At 39.8% G+C, this 24,514-nt stretch overlaps 1 protein-coding gene across 3 annotated transcripts in view; it reads left to right on the top strand.

Annotated features, from left to right (window-relative positions):
* Positions 1 to 24,514, top strand: part of hdac4 (histone deacetylase 4) — a 125,208-nt gene that overhangs the window by 26,768 nt on the left and 73,926 nt on the right. For 2 of the 3 annotated variants that reach the window (XM_069532742.1, XM_069532741.1), the window contains exon 3: positions 18,380 to 18,442. In XM_069532742.1, the coding sequence (XP_069388843.1) occupies positions 18,380 to 18,442 (63 nt within the window). Of the gene's footprint in view, positions 1 to 18,379; positions 18,460 to 24,514 lie in introns of all 3 variants that reach the window. The other variant, XM_069532743.1, reaches the window with a different exon arrangement.

Here is a 24,514-nt window from a genome sequence, read left to right as displayed (position 1 = left end):
AATTGACACGCCCGCTCGCTCACTGTGAATTTTGTGGATATTTTCAAGCTGTTCTTTTACATGGGTGTTTTATGGATATTTTATTAGGTGACTGATAGAAAAGGTTTGAAGCAACTGACTCAACCCTTTGCTTTCTCAGATACAGCCCCACTGAAAAATGTAATGAAAGTTCATACTGGAACATACAACGTTTTAGCTCCTAGATGTCATGTGGTAACCATCTGCTAATATTCTGGTCAGAGAAAGAGACAAGCTTCTATCTTCACTAGCACAGGTCAGGCTGGCCCCCCGTTATTGAAGGCCCTTTTGTCATCACGACCACAATAAACAAGTGAGCCATTCTCAGTTGAGCTCCAGTGTGCTTATGCTGCATGAAAACAAGCGTGACTATTTTAATTGTAATTAGAGGAAGAAAATTGGTGTAGGGTCTGAGCCAATCATAGGCAGACTGTGTGTGTGTGTGTGTGTGTGTGTGTGTGTGTGTGTGTTTATGAGGATATACTCCTTGTATTGTTGTCCAGGGCAAGCACAGTCACAGGCCCTTTGATTTCGTTTTCCCTTTTATGTGAATTGTGTAACTGTCGTGACTGACACTTCATGAAATGGTTCTTTAGAATCTAGCAGTTAAAGTCTCTAGTTGTAGCGTGTTTAGTCATACTGTTAATCATTAGTTAGCCTAGGAATGTTCCAGAGGGGTTTATTCTACCTTTATTCAGTCGCTGCTTCATTAGTATGACTCACATCCTGACATTTCATTGCCTATGTGTCATCTTACTGTCATCACAGCCACTTAAAACCTGCAGCAAGCTCAGCTGCTCAGTGAGGCTTTCAACTACACCAATGTTTCAAAAAGCCTATATGCGAAAACTCTATAATACACTGGGCACAACCAATTAGATTGCTTTTCTCGAAGAATTATACTACATTTCTTTCCTCCAGAAGTGTTCCCCAGAAGTAGCTTTTATAATTGGTCGAATTATACCACCCGGACAGAAGTAGGCTGCAGTTGGTAAGATCACACCTTTTAGACCTGGCACTACTGTTTGTGTTGTACTATAATCAATTTAAATGTTCTCATCGTTCGAAGTGCACAGCATGCAGAAGTAAAACTTGCTGCATGTCAGCCAATGTAACTGATACTAGAGGCATGGTCATGGATAGATAAATAACAAGATCGAAATATTTAAGGCGTATCAAAACGCACCTTGGCAAGTTTAATAGCGGAAAAAACTTTTGTACTAACAGTTTGTCTCTTAATTAATTATAGGTTTGTTTTGGGTGTAACATGCCATCTGTTTTTCTATTCAAAAGCCAGGTGCACTTGCACCTTAGTAGATTGCTATTGTAAGGGCATACTTGCCAGGTAAGAAAAGGGAACACTTCACTGTCTGTGGCCATCAGAGTGTGACCTGCATTATATATGCATACTTAGGCACAGTGGCGGATTTAGCAATTTGGGGGCCCAAGGCGAACACAGGCATGGGGCCCTCGGCATACATTGTTCTCCATCTATTTTCAATCCTTATCTATCTAAGAAAGTCCTACTTGGAACTTCCCAACCCAACAAAACATATTAACAGTTTAACAAATGCACTCACAGTAAAATCTTATTTTCATAAACAATATGTACAAACTCTAGAATAAGAATGACCCGTATTGTGCATTCACATGGAAGATCTGTCGTCTATAACCTTGGTTTTCAGCAGGATCTTAAGTTGATGATAGGCCTCTGTCTTATATTTTGTTTTAATTAAGTTAGAAGATAACACACAAGGAAATAGGAGGTTACAGAAATTATAACAAAAAATGCTTTTAAAAATGATTACCATGTCTCTTTGTCCCTGTCTTTTTCTTCCTCTCCCTTGAATGCTTTTATTTTCATGTCTTTCTCTTAAAAATGCTCACGTTTTTTAAATCATCATCGTAAAGGCCATCATTTAAAATCCCAGGAGTGTGAAATACCACTCACTCAGAGCGACGCACACCATGAGATCAGAGCTCGTTCATGAAGCAGCCGGTCAGAGACTTAGTTGAAGAACATTGGAAACAGTGGAACACAGAGTTTCTCTGGTCACAGCTGCTCAGGGATCAGCTGCTTCATGATCACAGCAGAAGCTGCAGTTGGTTTGTATCGAGCTGGAGTTTCTGTTTCCTCCTCCACTCTGAGCTGCTCTCACTTTAACTAATAAACACTCATCACTAGTTATCAGGACCTGATCAGTACATGAAGTAACTCGGTGTCTGTTTGATTCCAGAGTTTATGAGACTGCATTTAAACATCATGAAAAGTAAGTCATCTACCTAATGTGTGCGCACAACATGAGAGGCGACACACACAGGACTCGTGACCGGAGCGACAAAGATTCATGATCCGACACCATCGATTAATAACTAAACACATGATCATCATCTAAACAATCCCAAATGAACATGAACTCGTTCATTTTCATCTGTATGAACTGATCTAGTTATTTTAAGTGTGAACTGCACTTCTCGTCAGTCTCTGTTTACACCCTGAATCACTTCCATGGATGCCCTCATGGAATAGTCCATTATAGAGGGGGGTTGCAGAGACACTAGTTACTTGTGAATTATAGGCATTCTGATGCTGTTTTAGCATATGGTTTTTTAAAAAGAAATGATTCATTAACGAAAAAGATACAAAAAAATTGTATCCATAAGTTTATTAGGTTCTTTATGGGGCCCCTTGTAGTTTGGGGCCCAAGGCAATTGCCGACCTTTGCCTGATGGTTAAGTCCGCCTCTGCGTAGGCATGTATTGCTATCTTGATAATGCACCCGAAACAGGTAAAATATGTGCCACTGACGTAAGACCAGGTTTTTGTTGTGTTTTTCTGTCTCAAGATAGCAATGAATGCACCAACAATGCATCTGACCAACACACCCATTTAGAGCTCAGATGGACTAAAGTGTGCACTAGTCAGGAAAATTACAATTGTGCTCTTCTGAAACTAGTAAAGACAGTTGGATCATGCACTCTGGCCCTTTGCTCCACATTTACCATAGGGTCTACTACCATGCTTAATTATACTGGTGCTTTGGTGCTTAAATCAGCATGCTAACATACTCACAGTGATATTTGATCATCAACGAATGATTCGACAACTAAAGTTTAATCTGCTGATGGGACTAGATGTGAAGTTTGGAAACCACCACAGGTTTTACAAGCCATCATGGGGACATGAATGTATGTTCTGAATTTTCTTGAAATCCATCCAGTAGCTGTCGAGACACTTCACTCAAAACCACTATGTCAATCTCAGTGAAGCAATTGATGTCAGAAGATCACCCAAGTCATTAGCACCAAAATCTCCATCTCATCCAATATTTGGTTTGATATTTTGTGACATTGCTATCCCTACAGTCATGTTGCTAACATAGCTACAAACCTACAAAGCCGGCATGCTTGAGCACATACAGTACATGCTTACATGTCTAAAAGGTATTGGTCTACATGTGCTAAAAATGATTTTGTCCCTAGCTTTTTTTGAAGTCATAGCTTTTCTTGTTCAAGGTTCTTATATAAACCAAGGACAGATAATTGAATGCTATGGATGCATCCACACATTGTCCTCAGTCGTGTATTCAGTGATAATCATATGCTGTATATAATAAAATCAGTATTTGAAACCCAACACTGTAATACCTTTCAAAGTAAATTGTGTTTCCAAAGGATGACATGTTCTCCCCTTTACCACAGACCAAGCCTGAGCTTACTCAACCCCACCCCCTCCTCCACATCCCTACATTTCCTTCAGCCAAACGATTTATGTCTAATTACCGGTTATAAGCTCTGCACTTCCTCTGAAAGGCTCCATATTAGAAACCAAATCTTATAATTAACCCATCTTCTCACATGAAAGTAATGGTTGTGCTCTGCCTTGTCAGAGGCCTCTGTTGACAGTCTGTCATCTCAGCCCAGCCCCCCCCAAAGCACCACCTCCCCAAATATAAGCAGTTTGGAGAACGATGAGCTGGCTAATGGACCAGTGTTGCGGAGTGAAGAGATTGACCTTGAAGCTTTTTATAGTTAATTTGTCCAAGCAGAGAAAACATCCTCCAAATTGGACAGGGGGGGATCAAGTGTGATCTGAATGTCATACAATATACAACTGAATCCATCAGCTATGAATTATCAAAGTCCATTTATAATTTTACATTCAATTAACGTTTTTATATAATTTCATTGACTAATAGTGCCATCAGCCTATCAGGCCCCAACATGTTTTTCATTTTCCATTTCATACATTACTTAACACCTAATGTGATATGTTACAGAGCAGTTTAAATTGCACAAAAATTGGATTACATGGTAGTCACAACTATCATAATACACAAGTGTAATTTATTAACATTTTTAATTAGTTTGAAAAAGTGAAATAAGATTTTCTACAACATATGTGTTGGGCAAAGTGAACTACATTTAAATTAAATTCACAACATATTACAGATAAAATGCTCCAATGTTGGTGGTCTAGCTGGGAGCAGGGTATTCTTTTTCCCTGTGTGTGTGTGTGTGTGTGTGTGTGTGTGTGTGTGTGTGTGTGTGTGTGTGTGTGTGTGTGTGTGTGTGCGTGTGCAAAATAACAAATTAATAATATTTTTTTAACCTAGCCATGTGGGAATATTACTCAGGAGTGTATCTTCAGATTATTACATTTTTGGTGCTGATCGATCTGCCTCCACAGCGAAAGTAAAGTGGTTTCCCTGGGATTTCTCCCGGTGCTGCTGATGGTCAGTGTCACTGTGACAGACCGTCAGTGCGTTTTTGAGTAGGACAGAGAGCGATAGCAGTGCAAAGTCTAAAAGGTCTACAAAGTAAGCAGTGACACAAATCACCAAGTTTTGTTGTGTAATACAAACCTGTATCGCCATGAATTGTGATAGGACAAAATTGAATCTCTATCTTTCTATCTATAGATCTATCAATATAGATCTATAGATAGATACATAGCCTATATACAATGATTAAAGGATATCCATTGGACCTGTGATACTTTCCGTTGTCTTCTTTTTCCATAAAGGCACATGCCAAAAATAACGTTCATCTATAACAGTAACACAACTCAATTGTGTGCATTCACTGTTTACAGTTTTTCTTTTGGCACTTTGTCCATTTGTAGCAAATATTGTCTTTTCATCTTCCCTCTTGACTTTGACTGTTGTTGCTTCCTTCCTTTTCTTTCAGTCTGCAAAAGTCACGAGAGAACAGTTTGTAAGTTGATAGCTATGTTTATTACAGTTCTTTTATGAAGTGATTTCTTGAGTTTTAAACTGCACTCATGTGAAACTCGGCTGTGCCTTAGTTTGGTGCCTCTGCTGACTGATTTAGGGGAGTTTCAGGAGAGGATTAGTGCTGCTGAAGGAGCTTGTTGACATCAGATGGCATGGGAACTATGAATCCACACACAAGGCTCAACGAAGGAGCTCAGGCAAACCTGCAGTGGGCACGTAGAGAGGGGGAAAAACAAATAAACTAAGCCCAAAGCAAGTATCCCCACAGTTGGCATGTTTCCACAGACATTTGGCAGACAGGATGGATGCAGGAACATTCTGGTTATCAGTAAAGGATTTATAGGGGTGATTCTCTCAGTCTTTCATAATGGTCAAAATACATTCAGTAACAACTTGAATAGATTTGTGAAATGTCATTAAGTCAAATTGACACTATTAAGTTTGCATATTAGATAAAACACTGCAATTACATCCAAATACAAGCGCAAATATTTCAGTCAGACTCCTTCCAGATGCTCCATTATGACAGTTCTTTACCCAAGTGGAAAATTTGCAAATGATCCACTGTTGTAGAGTGATATTGGATGCTTGTGCAAATAGGACACTAAATAAAAGAAATGCAGCATGAATCACAGAGCTCAGTATGATAGATAATAATCATAATGACAGCACAATCCACTCAGCGTCATATTGCTCGGTAATCCCACAGTAAACTCTTGCTAAAACCTGAGCGAGTCAGTATTATTACAGATAATCCTCTGGTCTGGTTTATGTGACGTGCTGGTGAACACAGGTCTAAACCACACAAACAAACACAAACACACACGTCTCTCTTTCTCCTTAATGATTGCTTTTCAGCTATTGTCTCAGTTTCAGCAGCCACGCAGATCACAGTATAAGCATATGACTGATGCATATAATGTCACTAAGAGACTGTTTTAACTCGTTGATGCAGGACTGGCTGTCATCAGCTAAATGTGTGATGCACAGTTTAAATAATTTTTCTGTGTTAAAAACAAAAACACCTCTATAGGGAACAAGTTTGAGAAGAACTATTTTTAGAAAACCTTTTTTTTCATAGTTTAAGATGGCGATCTTCTCTCATCCCATAACCTTCCCCCTGTTGCTGCTGAGCTGTTATTAATGTATTTACTGCCATTTTTACACAATTTTTTCTTCAGTCACTCTAATTCCACAAACGTTTCTCTGTCTGTCTCTATATGCCCTGCATATCTTGTGACCTATTCATCTTATCAGCTTCACACTTGCATGTTTATTTTAAAAGGCCTAATGAAGTACAGTATGGTGTTTAGTGTGATTTCGACATGTGATAATTTTAATATTAATAACATTTAAATAAACAGGAAAACATTGCTCTTTAACAGTCATACTGGGCGGGGCATTGGCCTTTAGTCTGTGGACGAAGTTTAACCTGTTCTCTTCCATGTTTCCTGACAAACTACATTTGTGGTCAGCAAATTGGTCAACCCGCATGTTGGCACCATATCATTTTAATGATTTGTATTATTTATTGAACCATATCACATTGAGATAAAACACATGGACTGATCCGAGATGGGTACCCTCATGGCAACAACATTTACAGAATCACTTCCCGTTTGGCTATTTGTCTTCAAAGTAAAAGCACTGTGTTTGTTTTGTTGCTGTAATGCTTTATATAGCGGGAATTAGAGCTTTATTTTGAAATGTTGTGAGCTTGAGTCAGAAGATGGTGTCAGTTGCTTAACAGAAAAAGCTGGCATGCTATCCATAAAAAAAAAAAACACTCAAACTTAAAAATAAGCCACACACATTTTTGAAAAACACTGAATATGAAATCTTCATTGCAAACAAACCAGGTAGAATGAACTTCACTCTGCACCATAGACTGTTTATAAAAAGCACACAGGGTCCAGCACACAAAATCAAGTTTTGTTTATTGTAGAACTGTTTTAGGAGGACTCATTCATGACAAGGAACAATTCTGAAGTAGGTCTGGAGTATTAACAAAGGACAAGAGAACGACCCATTCCAAACAGGCACTGCGCTAGTAACTCAAATTCTGATAAATATCAGATATTCATTGCAATGAACTCAGTGTTTAATGTGCCAGCTGATCTATTAGACCACACCAGTCCAACCCAGAACTTGATGACAACATTCAAATGTCATCAAAGCATCGGCCCTCTCAATTCCACTGATGAGGCAAATGCAGACATATACTGCAGGAGTGCAGGAGAGTGAAAGTGCTTGAACTGAGGTTACCATGCTCATCCTTGCTTGCTTTTTAAACAAGCATAGAAACCCCACCCTTCCCTCTAAACCCCTCCTAGCACCCAAGTCCAGGAGCTCTGCCAAAAGCAGCCTAACACTAAACATTCACAGCACTGGGGTAAGGGAAAGCAAACTCTGGGAAGGTACAGGATTGACGTCAGAGGGAGCCACATGTAAGAAATTCCTTCCTAATTACTGGGAATGTACTGGCTTATTGTATAAAAAATGTTCTGCTTCATATTCATCTTTTAAAAGGTTGCTCTTAGTTTTATAGCCTGTGCTACCTTTCAGTGTTATATTGAGTCTCCTTTTTCCTCTTTCTAGCCAGCTGTATTATTTCACATCCTCTGTTACCTCCTTTATTTTTCAAAAAAACTACTTTTTTTAGATAATTTGAGATTGCCGACATACACCTACGCCCACTTCTGTGGGATTTATTTCTTGTGCACTGAATGGGTGATGTGTTTGGATTATTTCTGCTGACCCACTGGTCTCAGCGCTGCACCTGTTATTCATCCTTCTAGGAATGTACGAGCACTTCCTGACTGCCACACAGGCCCTTGTTTTCCTTATGAAATATTAATTTATTATATCAGGTACTGCTATTGTTTTAAAACACATCTTGACATTTTGAAGACTTACTGTGATGTTTTTAGTTATAACATGATGTCACTGTGAGAGCATTTCCTTTATTTTGTGTACATCTTTTCCTGTGGGTGCAGGGTCTTACATAGTTTAATACAGTTTACTTTCATTAATTGTGATCAGTGAACAACTGTGTTATTCTAATGGGGCTTGATTAGGACGCTGTGTATCCTCTGTTTGCAGACTCCTGCTCTGAGCTGATATCAGGTTTAAAATGCACGTCTTGGTCTAATATTGTTGTTTTAACTGAAAATATTTGATTAATTGTGGAATGGGAAATTTTGTTAGCTTTTAGTTTTTTCAAAGGCATGGTGTTAAGTGGGCCAATACCAGCCATCTAAAAGAAGGTGGAATTCGCAGGATGCAAGTCACACTGAACCAGGACAAACCACAGACTGCCTACAGTTTAGGTCATTAATCCTGCCTCCTCCATGTTGGCAGATGGGACATTGGCCAAACTAAAAACTGAAAGTACAAACCAAATAAATGTTTTACAAAAATAGATTCTGAGATTTTAGGTATTCTCATCACATTGAAGTGTTCATTTTTAATTTCCATTAAGTTTGGCTTTAATTATTTATGTAAAGCTATATAAGCTGCTAAAACATCTTGATTGACAGCTGAGACTGACTCTAGATTTGTCGAAAGCCTGTATGGGTGGGACCTTAATACGCATCCCTGTCCCCTGTTAGCTCCTGTGCAGATTTGGGCTCCAAATGCACAAGAAGGCAGTGTTTGTAACTGTGCATATTCTGGCTTCTTTTCTTGAGTGGGAGAAAGTGGAGCTGTGTGTGTCAATGGCTCAAGGTCATTAAGCTCGCTAAACATGTAAACGCCAACTAGTCAACAAATTCTCCAGATGTAGCTGGAGAATTTGGCTTGTCTCTTCCATGATTATTTCAAATTAACTTTTCAGGTATTCTTGTGCCAGCCAGTTATGCCCACCACTCACAGTATTTGTGAATATACTATTCTATATTGATGTATTATAAACTAATACAATTAGTGTGGCAAATCTTTGTCTAGATATGTGTTAAAGAAAAATCTCAACCCTTGCCTAAAAAATCTAGAAGTGGAACAGTGTGTTTCTAAAATCATTTTTTAGGTCCTCCTAGAGATGTACAGTGCAGCTTTAGTGGTAAGGGAAATTTGGCTGAGATGACTGAAGAGAGAGTTGATTTAGGAGAGAGGAGTGTGATGATGAGGTGTGAGGGGGTTTCACACACAGTTGTGATTTGTACTGGAAATGGAGATAGGAGGGAGCCAGGGGATTTGTGGAGGCTCCCATATCGACTGGAGGAATGCCTTTGAAGCTTTTTCTTCTTCCCTCTGGATGCGTTTTATTAGTGTGGGACAACCGCTGATTGGACACATTCTGGCGGATGGAGAGACAGATGTTGAAAAACATAGACAAGGAAAAGGAGGCTTTCAGCTGCTGAACTCCAGTGATGTTAGCAGCTTCCATTTTTTCTTTCCTTTCCATCTCAAATTTAGATCATCAGTGAATTTGAGAGGAAAACAAACACATGCTGCAAGTGACAGTGGGAGAGATTGATTGATTTTAATTGAAATGCAACCATAAAGCACTAAAAAAGTAGATTTCTTTCCAGCCTGAGTTCCCACCCTGACTGTAGAGCAGCAGCCTCAGGGCCGCCTACTGCTGCTTTCATTTATTTGGGTCTTTTCCATGTGACTGGTCACAACATACACACTATTCTTGGAAGATGTGAACTCTGCCACCCCAACCCGTAACCTTACACCCCCATCAACAGCACCTGAGGCTGTGGGACACTGGGACAACTCATTCTGATATGGGAATCTTGCATACATCTTGGTCCTGCATACAGTAGTAAACGTGGTACCTTGTGTTTGTTTTGAGGTGAGAGGGAGATCAAGAACTGAGAGGTTCACTGAAGCTGAGTGAAATGAAAATCACACTACATTATAGCCAACAATTATTTCATGCTAAATCTCACATAATTGTTTCTTTAAAGTTTAATGACTGAGAAATGGTTAAGGGTTTAAGCCCGTCTTTTTGCAAGAACACAGCTTTTTTTTTTTAAACTGATGTAAACTGAGGTAATCATGTGTGGTACCTCCCCGCTGTGCTTCTACAATGCATAAGAACTATATTGATCTATGTGGGACTTCATTTATATTGCTATTGATGAAAATGATCTTGTACTAATTATTGACTGTTGTTTCATCGCCCAGCCTTTATACAAGATTTATGCAATTGACATTTTTTTGAATGTGTTTAATTTGATTAATTGAACATTGTGCAGACATTTGGACCCTGCCTCCTAGTGGCCATATATCAATCATCTGGAATTAATGGACAAATAAGATAACTGCATAACAGCACAACCTCCCCTTGGGCCTTTCTCACCTCATCTGTGTACATGTCCACGCACGGCCCATAGAGGGACACAAACTTATCTCAGGACTTGGCAACACACATGCACACACACAAACAGTGCTCCTTAATGCTTGTTGCTGTAACACACACTTACCATGATTCAACAGGAATGGGCATGCAGGGAATCACACCCTATTCCAGGCCTCGACACACACAGCAAAGGCAGTTTATGTGGAAACAGACTGTTAGACACAAAAGGTGTAATTAACTCTGGTGCTTTACAGCCAGGTGGTGTAGCTAGTTCCCATGTTCAGTCTTTTCTTGTCTCACCATTGCTTTTACATATGCACACTTATTTTTATGCAAGGTAAAACTCAGTGAATGGAATCAGATTAGATAAAAGAAGAAGTGAGTCACACAATCATGGATTTGATGGTAGGTCCTCCCTGAGGAATAAGCCATTTACTTTTCATTTTGTACAATATGAGCCGAGGTCACACTGCCATATAAATATTATTAAACTATATTTATATAGCAACTTTCCTAATACAGTTACAAGGTGCTTTAAAATACAAAATATATATCCTTATATATATATATATATATACTCATGAATAATGAATAACTCATGAATAATGTCTGAAACCACAGCCTCAAGAAATCACTGATTTGGTCCAAGCTCATGGCAAAAACAAACAAATGTGTGTGATATTACAGTTGAAATGTTCTGATTTGTCTTCACTGGAACTTTCCATGAATGTAAAGCGTGGTTTCTCTGGCATTAAATGTCTGGATTTGCATGTTTATTAACTTTTGTTTTACTTCAATGAATCACTAGAACTGAAATCACAATGCTGTCGGCCTGAGCACTCAGTGTAAATACTGATGGAAACAGATAGCTCGCAGATGTTCTCAGTCCTTTTAAAAATTGTTTCTCTTCTACTGTGGATGTACAGCCTTGAGCACACAGACACACTGTACCTCGCCTGAGAGATGTTAATGTGTTTATTGTAGTCTTACATACGTATATATTACAATATTTTGACCTATTGCATAACTAGAAAGTCTAATCTACCATGTGATGTCCACATGTGTAATGCTCTTACAAACAGAAAGGCCCTTCTCTCTACCAAGTGACCCGTCTACTCCTATACAGATGTCTCCCTCCCTATTAGGACACTTTAAGCCCTTTCAGCAGTGTAAAGTTGCACGCACACACACACACACACTTAGGTATCACAGGGATCCTCTGTCTCCCTGTGGACTTACTTGTGTTCCTGGCCTAATGGCCTAAGACCACATGGCTTGATTTCTATATATATATATATCATGTCACATTCAGCTTGACAAGGAAGAAAAAACCTTTTTGTATCTATGTACATCAGTAAATGAAAGGTCTTTATTTGTTTTCAGTTTAACTTTTTTTAAGATGAGAGTTAAATATAGTTTGGAGATAAAAAACATTTAGTTTTTTGTTCAGCACTTATGGGTTATAGGGCTGTCTTCTTTGTCTCCTTCAAACCTACTGAGTCATACATAAATATACAACAGTACACCGACAGAGACACACACACGTGTCAACACAGACGCAAACCTTCAAACGTCCTGCAGTTAAAATAAAGTCAAAGGCTTGTGGTTTCTCTTGTAGGTTCAGTATGCCCAGAGGAAGTTGGTAAACATGGCCGCAACACCAACGAGTGGTTGAAGGCAGTGGTGAGAAAGTGTATTGTCCAAGTGCTGCAAACAGACTCTGACAAATGATCAACAAACAGATACAGTAGATGTTTGTCTGAGTTGCTGTTCAACCAAAGTTTAATGTTGATTAAAGCTACAGTAGGGGCCATTTACAAAAATATAATAACAGTTGCTTCTGACATGAGTCAGGTGTCTTTCTACTCTGGCTCCACCTACAGCTTATAATGCAATTTTGAAAAACCTGATGCAAAATTTTCTAAACCAGCATCATGTTACTGTGATTTTATAGCTTTTGATTATAACTCTTACTAATGTTTGGTGGAAATGGTTTGCATTTGCAGAGTTGCTGAAACTATCCTGCAATGCCCGTCTCCATGTTGTTTCTGATGGCCTCTTCTGTAGCCATGGTTACTATCCTGCTTGTGCTCTGCACCGGTGCCGGGAGGGGCTTTGGAGACTGGTTTAGAGCTCAGCAAAAAGTGAGGGAGTGGTCTTGAAGTTGTACTCTTCTCTTATTCTTTTTCTCTATTTCCTCTATTTTTTTTTAAATGTACTGTAGCTTTAAGCCCAGCTGCTGAGATTTTTCAGTTGCTCATAAAAGTTTGACTTATTTACAGAGCAACATGTATTTTACAGCCTGGCACCTGCAGTGTTGTTCTAGAGGTTTTGAAGGTACAGTGACATAATAAGCAAAACTACAAACCAGTTTTGGATGACTTGTTGTTATGTTCATGAGTCCATGACACAGCATCCAAAAAAAAATGCTTATGGATCATTACAAAAGTGCAGATTAAATCTCAATGAGGAAACTCCCACCTTACAAATGTTCACAAGATATTGCAGTTGATCTGTTAAAAGCACATATTGGAATGAATCTCCTCATAAATTGGCTCCCCACCAGATTATCTCGTGGTTTAGGGCGGCAGTGACAGGTTGGTGTGGCTGGCACACTCTTACACTGGCTCAGAGTTTGGTTGTAGCAGAAGGGCAGTTTTGGTGGAGCCTCGGCAGACAGGATGGCACAGTTGGCAGAGTTCTGAGGCTGATATCGAGGGCTCAGAATACACCAGACTGAGTTGTAGTGGATGAGACAGGTTGGCGTGGCTGGCACACCATTGTGGAAGCTGCTGGTCAAGTGGAGGTGAAGGTGGCCTACAACAAGATGACCTTGCATCTTCATGGGCAGGAGGGAAGGTGTGCTTGTGTACACGTTCAATTACCCTGTGCTTTTCGATGAATGATCACATGTTTTCTTTTAGTATTGTTAAAGGGTCCTGCTCTTCATTGTACACCAGGTGTGTATTCACTGAACCAGGCACTCCTGTTTCCTGCTAGCGTCTGAGCCAACTTGTCTTCTTGCCAGCCATCGGTAACTAGGCACCCCCCCACCTTCCTTTTCCATGTGGTGATCACGTATGTCTATCCACGAGGAAGTCTGTCGACATATCCAGGTTTTTACAAATGGGATTTGACACATGCAGAAAGAGTAAATCACTATCCTCCCAAGGCTTGGAGATATAAATGTACTTTTTCTTAGCATATAATATATGTATTTTTTACTAGTCCTTGGTATATTCATTTATGTCACTGGGGAATATTTGTAACTTTTGCTGACGCATATGGCACAGGTCACGTAGGTCAGCGCATTAAAATATCCATCAAGTAGTCCAAATGACTCACGGCCAACATCATAGTGTCCTCCATTGGAACTGTGCTCTACACCTCTCTACACTGTAATAATAGTCTGTTAGATGTTATGCTCTACAAGCATTTTGTTTTACTTCCACAAAAAGCGTGGTTACCATAAAGCATCCAACAGACCTTGTGTCATGGTTTGATTTCCCACTAAAACTCCACGCCACTTCAAGTGCCCGTCTCTCCATTCATGGGCTCTGCAATAGTCTACAGCAGAGCTGATGCTTGGACCACAGAATGAGCTGTAAGAGGCAGTGAACCTCTCACCCTCAACTTCAGATAATAGTTGTACAGTAGAGAGGACAACGATTCACTCAATCTCAGAGACAACAGTGACATGGTTTAGAAAGGATGGATAAGTGCCTTGTTTAAAGTGGACAAGAGTGCTTTGCAGACAAATGTGTGGCGATACACACAGTGGGCAGACTGCAGACTGGACTGTGCATACAGGCACCCTATCCATTACAGCTGGTGTTGGAAGGAAAGAGTTCAGGAGTGAAGTTGGAAATATCAGACCGATCGTTGGACAGAATTCTAAATATAGATTCTTGTACAAATGAATTGCTGTTTATGCAGAATCTCTTACTAGATGAGCTGTTTACCACTATTTCCATTCTTTATGCTATGCTAAGCTAACAGAGCGCTGTTGCCAGCCTGTCATCAATGTTCTCGTCTAAGTCTGGGAAAATGTCGAACTATTCTTTTTAAAGCTAATCAATCAATCGTACCTCTGCCAAGGAGGTTGTTCTTTCATTACCTTTAGTTTGTGTTTGTTTATGAGCAGGATTACTACTCTAAAACTGCTGAACTGATTTTCATGAAATTTTGAGGAGGGGTGGAACACAACAGAAGGATGAACTGAAGTGGATTGGGATAAACAGGCAGAATTTTGTTTTACTTTCTTTTAAATGATGTTAGTCTTGGTGGAGGTATGTGATCTCTGAGCACCCTAGTTTGTTTGTTTGTTTGTCTCTTAGTTAGCAGCATTACACAAAAACCCCTTGATGGATTACAATGAAACTTGGTGGAAATATGTGATAAGGGTCAGGAAAGAATCCTTAAGATTTTGGTGCAGTTCAGGGTTCATCACATTTGAATCTGGAACAGGTTGCTGAACAGATTCGGAATCTTTGCCTGATAAAAGACTTACATGAATAAATGATCAATTCAATGAGTTGTGCTTAATTTAAGTGTTTCCTCACTCATTTCATTGGTTAATGAACATGTTTTAGCCCCATGAGGTGATATACTTGTTTTTAACAGCTGTATATCTTCATGTAAATTAAGGAAAGTGAGCACCAAAGCTGTGCTAACCTGTATTTACGTTTTGATTTAATGTATGTATTACTCAGCCTGGCTATCTCACTTGTTGGACAGGGATTATTCAGCATTCATCTGCCTCCTTGTGAACAGCAAAGTCCTTAATTTCAATCAGCTTACATTGTGGCTGCTGTTAATAGCAGTTATTTTCAATGTTATAAAAGACAAATATGTTTGTTGAAGAGTCTCTCTCTCTCTCTCTCGCTCGCTCGCCCGCTCGCTCTCTTGCTCTCTGCATGTTTGCTTGTGGTGGTTTCCGTGGAGATTTTTCTGGCATCACTGTGTGTTAAGGTCGCAAGCACTTGACCCGTCTTCCTCCCAAGGTGTAAGAGGTAATTCTCTGCTCTCTGCTCTGTAGTCACAGGCAAACAGTGTGTAAACCCACCTGGTCTCCATGACATATGTTTGTTTACAATTATATACATTCTTCCTTCAGTTTTTGCATGTACGTCACACACACACACATGCACACGCACGAGCGCACACACACTCTCTCCTCCTTGCTTGTCATGACACCAGTATTTTGAGAAAAGGGACCACAGAGTAAAACTAAAAATGAGGTAGTATATCAGTGTATACTCACTTACACTTTCAACATTTCATTTGTGTGTCTTTCAGTGTGTGATTACTTGGCCTGTCCTTCGCCCATCAAGCTCTGGTGTCGTCTTTCTACCATCTGCCACTGCCACCCTACTGACACACACACACACACACACACACACACACACACACTGTATCCATCCTCATAATGCTCTGTCAATACAAAATCTCCTCTCCTCTTTGTTTGTTTCTCTCTGGTTTTCTGGTGTCACTTTGTTTGTTAGCATCTACACTTTTGCTAAAGACATAAAGAATGAAGGCTTTGCCTGGAACATGAAATTCGAGAAATGCATTTGGCGTGTGTTTTGTGTGTGCAATATGAATATTTAATTCAACCCCTCCCTCTGTCATGTATTAATCATGGAGCAGTCTGCTTAGGCTGAAAATAGTGCCTAGCAACCCAGAAAAACAAAATTCATAGTAGTTGTGGGTATGTCATGTGCTGCTGCTCATTCATGTGTGACAGAGCACATGGTCTCATGGTCTCCTCTCACATTTTCCTTTATTCCCCCACTAAGATTTCTTTCTTCTTTTTGTCTGTCTCCACTGGTTCGAGGATTTTGCTGAGGGAGATTTCTATTTGTATTAGAGATACACACAACCACACTCACTCTGAGATTTTAGTTTGGTTTGTTCTTTTCTTTGAAAAAAGGCTCATAAGCTTTTGATTAAAAAAGTATATTACGTGTCTAGGACACATCCATAAGTGAACTCTGAATACATCCAGCTGTGTCTGCCCCACCCCACACCCACTGAGTGCAGGCAAAGTTTGATACATGTCACTGTAAGAGTCTGCTTCCTGAATGTGGTGGCAATTGTAGGATTACTGACCCCACCATTCATACAAGCTGCCAATCTCAGTGATAAACTGATGGAGGCTGAGTAATTGCTTCAAGTTCAGCCCAGCTGTTTGCAGGTGGAAGCAGAAATGTTACAGCAAGTTTGCATAGTCATTGCAGAGACTCATGCATTGAAAGAGCTTAAATTCAGGACCGTAAAGGCATGAGAAAGGTGGTTCAAGAAACTGAAATCAATGCAGCTGAAACAGAGAAACATGCTTTTAAATTTCATACATTCTTCTCCCTTGTGAAACCCTGGCACCTGCATTACCCACAAAGCAGCTCAGCCCTCAAGAGTTGATTTTGGAAAGAGTTGGGCTAGTTGTGTAGCCCATTACCTCGAGCAGAGATTAGGAGCAGCCTACAGAAGTCTGGCGAGCCCACTTCTTTCTGACTCCACACTCCCCAGAGTTTTTCTTTTACATTTTCAAACTTGTATAGTTTCAGTAAGTCTTCAGCAGCACCAGCTGAAAACTGACTACAGCCGTTTTCAGACAAGATCTGAAGAATTGTTTGCTGACTTTCCCTGCAGTTTGCTTTTCACACAGATGTGTACAGAACAACAGCAGGCAAAGACAGGAAATGACGTATTAATTCCACCACGGAGATACAGTGATTTTCTTTACAACACCTAGACGCAGGTGTCAGCTCTTATCACCACAACCTGTTAGAAGCATCATTATCCCCCCCACTTGCTCGTGGTAAATTCAGTTGGGGATCCCCTGCCGTGCATTCACATCTGACTCTCCTGAATCTTTAAGGACTTTATATGAGGAAGCCATGCGAAGAAAGTCAGCACATGATCCGAAGCTTCTCACTCTGACTTTTGCATTCACACATGCACCGCAGATCCTCCGTGTGTTCAGTGCATGTCTGAATGCAAAGTGATAACACTAGACGCAGTTTGGCCGACACCTTGCCACATGGCAGCCACTACATTTTTTTTTAAGCATATGCAGCAGAACTCATGAGACTTAAAAAGGACATAAGTGACAAGTATAAGAGTCATTGAAGACATTTTTCTATGGGTTCAGTATTTGTATAGTTTTAGAACAGTGCAGCGAAAGAATTGTAATTCAGTTTGTTATACTACGGGAGTACACCTATGTTGTGCACACATGCTTGAAGCAAGCATGCAGCTGTGAGGTAGTTTTCTCGTCCTTATCAATTACAATAAAAAAAAGCATTAACTCTGCATTCATGAGTATAGACAAATGATCGGGTGTGACTGGAGGATGAAACATATGCATGATCATCATAAAAATTTATGGTGTCGGGCTCTTGTGAGAGATAGATATATTATTATCTAGTGACAGTAGTGTTAACATTTGACAAATTTACATTAAAAGCTACTATTTAGAGTTGATTGTAAAATAATTATTATTATTCATTGGTTTATATTGATGATCTCAGCAACTCATGCATTCTAATGTTTGCCAATCTCTGAGTTGTTGTTCCGACTTGAGGTGGCATTCATGTGAATTTATAACAAGTAACAGCATGATACTATCTAGTTCAAGATACTATCTAGTTCAAGGTAGGTTGGTTGTTTTACCCCTGAGCTTCAGACAAGTGGCATAAAATGTGATGTTTTTCCTGTATTTCTGAGTTGTTCGATTTTAATTGTCTTGTGAGCCAGATCAAATTGTTTTCCACACCTGATTTTAGATGCTGATTCCTTTTCTCCTCTCTAACAGGCAGCTTGAGCAACAAGGATCAGCCTCTGGAACTTCTCCATCCAGCTGCACTCAACCATTTTGGTAGGACTTCTATATATGTGCGTCCCCCTCTGTGTGTAGGTTGATCTCATTGTTGTCATTTTTATCCGTAACATGAACAAATCAGTGGCTAATATGCAAACCAGAGTGGAGCTGAATCTCAAGCAACATCACCAAAAAGTAGTGGATAAGCAGATTGACTTTTAAAATGCTTGAAGAACTGTTCTGATTAATAATGGATCTGAAGAAACGGTTGAACCTGTTTACAGCATGTAAACCTGCATGTTTGATACTGCCATAGGCTGATTCAGCTCTACCATACCATTCTAAATCTGCCATTTTGGAACGGACTCTTTGATTGGCCTGTGTTAAGGCTGGATGCACCTATCTTTCAAAAGCTCTAAAAGTGACCTGCAGTAATTGAGCGGCAAGTGAAGACTGGAAGAATCCTGAAGCTGCACCACTGCTGCTGCACAAGCGGCTGTTTACCAGTTTATTCGATGTTCAGTGAAGCTTGACTCAGTTTGCAGAACCGCAAACTGGAATATCAGTTGTCATTGCTGATGTGGATAATGCACCAGTTGTCACCTTCAGGACTCCTGGCTGCGGGGGCAGTTTATTCATACTGAACATTTCATGTGTACAAATTGCACTACATTCGACACTGCACTTCTATGGACCCTTAACGATGCATACACCAAGCATGAAGTTAATAAAAAGGTTTCTTGAGATATTTGAACCCTATACAGAAAAAGGGATTGGATGATCAGATATATTTTTTCTGAAAGCAGAAACAAAGATTTTCCTTCATATTACTTTTGGTCTACTTTCCCTTGTTTATCTTCTGTTTTTTATATTTGCGCTGCCACTGACTCAGGTGACTGACCTGCCCAAAGCCTTGCAGTTGAGGTGTTGATGCCATCATGTCTTTGGGGTTACTGATGTCAAATGCACCACAGGTCATTACAGAACATCAGTGCTCATTGGAGGATCATGGTTGTCTTAGCTGGCTAATGTATGGCTCAATAATATATCCTGTCAGCATCTGCTTTGGATTAAACTTATCATTTACCTCTGAGCATGTGAGCGTTTTCACCAGCTGACATTGTTTGTTGTTTTAAGCATATGACAATGTATTATTCAGTGACCAAATCATTTTTAGATTTTTTCACTGCACATGCCAGAGCATGTGTGAGTAAAAGTGCTTGTGAAATAAGACATTTAGTTGGAACTTCACACTCTTGATGACAGGAATGTGTGATGATCTCACTCCATCAGCATGTCATCAACCCACAAGCGGTATGTTTGTCCCGTGTGGCGAGGACATGCTGATGCAGCAGTGTGTCTTAGATACGGCTGCCAAGAGCTGGAGCCATTTCGTTTGCTTTGCAGAAGTGACCCACGTAATAGCATAAACACAGGCAGATGTCGACACGTTAAACATACAAACATATGTAAAACATGTATTATGCTTCAATCTATATGCAATGTCTGATTGCTTGATATATATTTACTGTAGCTTTAAAAAATAAAGCATGTCGACTTAAACACTTGTTGGCAGCCTAGTATCAACAGGGCAACACACATCATTTGAGCCTCTTTTTAATACCCTGCTCTGTTCTGTGGTTGAGCGTGAGTTAGACACCTGCCTTTGGTAAAAGCATCTCTGAAATGGATTTACTGATTTTTGACATTTATAGGTTATTTAATTGACTCTGTGATGGGAGAGTAGCAGATAACAGATAAGTGAGCTTAGTGTTGAAACCTCACTTGGTAATGATAAACTGTAATCCTGTAACTCTGTAAATGTAGTGTTGGAGCTGCTGCAGCCAGAGATTAACCTCTGAAAGCTATCTCATTTGCATGGGACTTAGAGTGCGGGTTAAATGCAGTTCACGTTGTAGACCCTTATCATATGCAACACATGTGTCCTGTAGGAAGATGAAAGGATGTTCTCATGAAATTTAAAATGCATTTAAAGGTGAAAAAAATAATTATTTGGATCATAAACTGCATAAAAACCAACCAATATGAAAGCCCTACAAAACTGAAATCAAATTGATCTTTGGTGGCTGCCTTCAGTGAAGGCCAAAAACCAAAGATCACACTGGTGTTTGTTCAAGTACTTACTATTTTCTGGTAAGTTTGGTTTTAAATAGTTATTCAATGTTCTAAAATCACAGTAAAACATCATATTTAAGAGCTTACAGACTCATGATGGTCAAGCATGTGTATCACTGGGACCTCTCCACTGTCCTGCGTGTGACAGTCTCAGTCGGAGGCTGTTTCCTCCTCACTCCCCCGCTGACCTGTGCTTACTTTACACTTAAACAATAAACACGTCCACTGATCATTTATTAGGGACACATACAGTACTGATGTTTACTTTGTGTTTGTTTGATTCGCTTTGGAGTCAGAATCAGACCCATGTGTAAACTTGCTACATAACACGAGACGTAATGTGACGCACGCTTAGTCAGGACATCAGGATTAAAGTGACCAGAACGATACGGATTCCATCGATTAATAAAAATAAATAAATGTTATTTTCAGTTCATGTTTGAGGAGGCGCCATTAATAGTTTTTATTTATTGATTCACTTTGTACAAAGTGCAGTAAAGAATAAAAATTAGAAAGTAGGTTGTTCTAAAAACCGAAGAGAACTTGCCACAGTGTCCTTTGCAGATTTATTCTTAGTAGCTTCTGTCTCTTCATGCGATCCCACACTGACTCCATGATGGTGAGATCAGGGCTCTGTAGAGGACAGAAATCTTTTTTCTTCTTGTCAAGGTCCTTTCTGTCTGTTGATATATATTTGGGATTTTTAAGCTGCGAAATGAATAGATGCCTTTATGATGTTTGAAAAAGAATCAAAACACCTTCAGTGCCTTAAACTTTTTGCACATTACTGTTTATACTGCATTTTCCATTACATATATACATGTGTTCTGTTCATATTCAAACCATTTTGACAAAAGGCAGGCTCATATTTTTTTTGGTAAGGAAACAGCAATATACACTATAACCCAAGCATCTAGATTAGGGTTTAGTCTGTCCAGTGTTAAATGTAGTACACAGTCTGGCCACTGACTTCCTCACTGGTCAAATCATAAGACTGAACTGTTAAAATCAAATTTGACTTCGAAAATTCAGTTTGGTATGGTCCTAATAATAACTAAATAAGTAAATGACTGCCAAAAAAATGACTAAAGCGTTTTATTGGATTAAATACAGCACAATACAACACATTCATAAAATGTGTTATAATAAATTAACAGAGTGCCACGAGGATTAGTAGCAACCTGAACGTGAAAGCGTCCCACGCCATGAAGTCATTTTCTACACACTTTCAACTGTAGGGGGACAAGAGTGGCTGAAGTCAGCACTATTAAACTTAAAGTCACTAGTCTGTGAGTATGTGTGTTTCTTGTTTTGATGCCTCCTCGCTATAGCCGCGGCATTATGACTGTACATTAGTCCTACTCATGTGATTTCTCAAGGAACTCCTTAACACCAATGATGGTGACTTAACTAAAGATGATGACTTAACTAAAGTCCATGACTTACATCCATGGACAGACATGGATATCAACTCACCTGCTTGGCGGAGACATTTTGTGTTTTTAATGTTTAAAGGTCCGCTGTGTAAGATTTAGGTGAAAGGGATCTATTGGCAGAAATTGAATATAAAATAATCCTGGTGATGTTTTCACTGGTGTGTTTCATCTAAGGCTACCTCAGGTTATTTTTCATGTTTGGACAGTGAGGTGAGGAGTATTCAGCTGCAACATGCAACTTCCCCACTAGATTATACAGTGAACCTTTAAGATCAAGAATGGAATGAGTGTAGATCAGAGTGAATGACTAAAGCAGAGAGCAGTGGTGGAGTATTATCAGGAAGACTCTGTGATAGAGACAGATTTGGTTGCATATTAATGAGGATGACTAAATTGTGTACAGGACGAGGTACTGTAAGAGGAACCGAAGTCATGTGAATGTGGGTTTGAGCATCTGTTTGTTTCTGTGAATGCTCATGTGACATTGGGAGAGGGAGTGATAAAACTGCAGCCGAGACAAACATGTATTGAAGGACACGTGTGTTGAAGGACACTGAGTCATATCCCTGACAGAGCCAGGACTTTTTGGCCAGTCCTCACAACTTTACAGGACTTGACATTACATTACATAACATTATGGTACATGTCATTAAGCTCACGCTTTTATCCAAAGCGACTTCCAAAAGCTTGAGACTTTTAGGGTTCAGGTTGGAATAAAGTTTGGGTTAGGATAAGGGTAAGAGTTGGAGTTAGGTTTATTAAAGACAAAGATATAAGTTTGTGTCTGTTTGTGTGCCATCTCACTGTTTAAGGCTAAACTCGGCTCTTTCTCCCCAAGCCAAAACAGCTTTCTCCCACTCTGCACAAATTAGCAGCAGCCCACGCTCCACTCACACATAACTGTCAGAGCACAGACGCTGCAGGGAGTGAAGAGGAGGGAGGGGAAGGTGAGAGAAGTGACGAAGGAGGAGAAGGAGAGAGGATGGGAAAAATAGAAGAGGAGTGGAGCAGCAGTGACAGATAATATAGACCAGAAGCGGTTTGGTAGCCCACATAAGGGCTTTGTTATGGCTTGTTTCATCATAGCCTGGTGTGCATTGTCGTAATCGGCACGAAACGTGACAGTTGTCTCATTTTTTTCTTTTCATTTTAAATTTTTTGTCTTAATGCTGTGTGCACATGTCCATTTTCTGTCTGCACAGCGCTGATAGTAAAGCTTAGCAGAATGAGAGGCAAGCTAGTTGAGGGAGGATGAAGATTGCTTCACACAGGAAGTGGCAGACCTGTTGGCCAGCGCCTGTCCCCCCAACTGAAAGGCTTATCTTTATTTAGACTCATCAATTATCTGCAAGCACTTAAGTAATGACGGGGAGGAGGAGGTAGAATGAATGCAGTGAATGAAGGTGGGGGAGACATGGGAGGAGAAGAGAGCTCGGGTAAGCTGAAAAAGAGGGATGAGGAAAGGCACATTATGCAAATATCAGTGAGCTCATTACCATTTCAAAACTCTGGAAACGAAATCACAAAAAGTCGAGGATTTTTATTGCTGCATTTCTCTGGATCTTCTTTCTCCTCACAACCCTCTCCCATTGCTCACTCACCTCCAGTCTCATTTGTCAGTATGTGTGACTTTTATAGTTGATCTGGAGCTTGACTGTACGCTTATGAGGTACATGTTCGGGCAATCTCTGAGCCCATTGGCTATCATCTGACCACAAATTAGCCTCTTGGGGCAATGGTCAATATTTCGGACTTCTGTTCGCTGTACAGTTTATAGTCTAATTAGTTTCTTTTTTCTCACGAGTCCACTGTCTCCACAATACTTTTTTAGTTTTTTTTAGGTCTAGACATGTTGGATAATATCTATAACAGCTATCTACATCTAAATGCACATAAATGAAATAGACTATCGGTGCAAACGTGTTCCTCCTCTTTTGCGTTCCTCACAGACTGTTTCCGTGCAGGCCGCCAAAGCCTGCTCAGACATGATTGGTCAAACTACAAATGGAAACTAAACGACTTCCATCCCCAAAATATTGTCCCTTGCCTGCATACTCACATGTGGATATAAGTGGCATATGCTCTTGTAATGCATTGTTGCTTGCAGCAATGAAAGAGTGATTTAACATGTTTATGTTTCTCTTCGGTTTGAGATGTGGTAAGAATTTGATGTTGGTTTAGGGTTGAGAGAATCAAAACCGACTGAAAGCACAAGGCTGAATGTATTTATTTCATTAGGTTTAACCAAATCCAGAATCTTTCCTAAACTCTAACCAAAGTGCTTTTGTTGTCTAAACCCAACCACATGTAGGACTCTGACCTGAGAGTACAACTTGCTGGAGAAATTGAATCATCAGACCAGGTTAATGTTTCCAAAGCTACATCCATTTACGATGTCTAATAAAGCATTCTTTCTATCAGTAATAGTTTATACTAACACACCTGAAAACGCATATCACAGGATCATTCATGTACACTGGGCATGTGCATAGTGGTGTAAACAGGCAGCAGGTTATCTACTCTTAACATTTGTTGCTTTCTTACAGAAAATACTGCA

This window comes from Paralichthys olivaceus, chromosome 10 (assembly GCF_024713975.1).
Source record: "Paralichthys olivaceus isolate ysfri-2021 chromosome 10, ASM2471397v2, whole genome shotgun sequence".
Classification (NCBI taxonomy): domain Eukaryota; kingdom Metazoa; phylum Chordata; class Actinopteri; order Pleuronectiformes; family Paralichthyidae; genus Paralichthys; species Paralichthys olivaceus.
The sequence above is the reverse complement of the archived record's forward strand: the minus strand, read 5'-3'. Positions and strand labels throughout refer to the sequence as shown.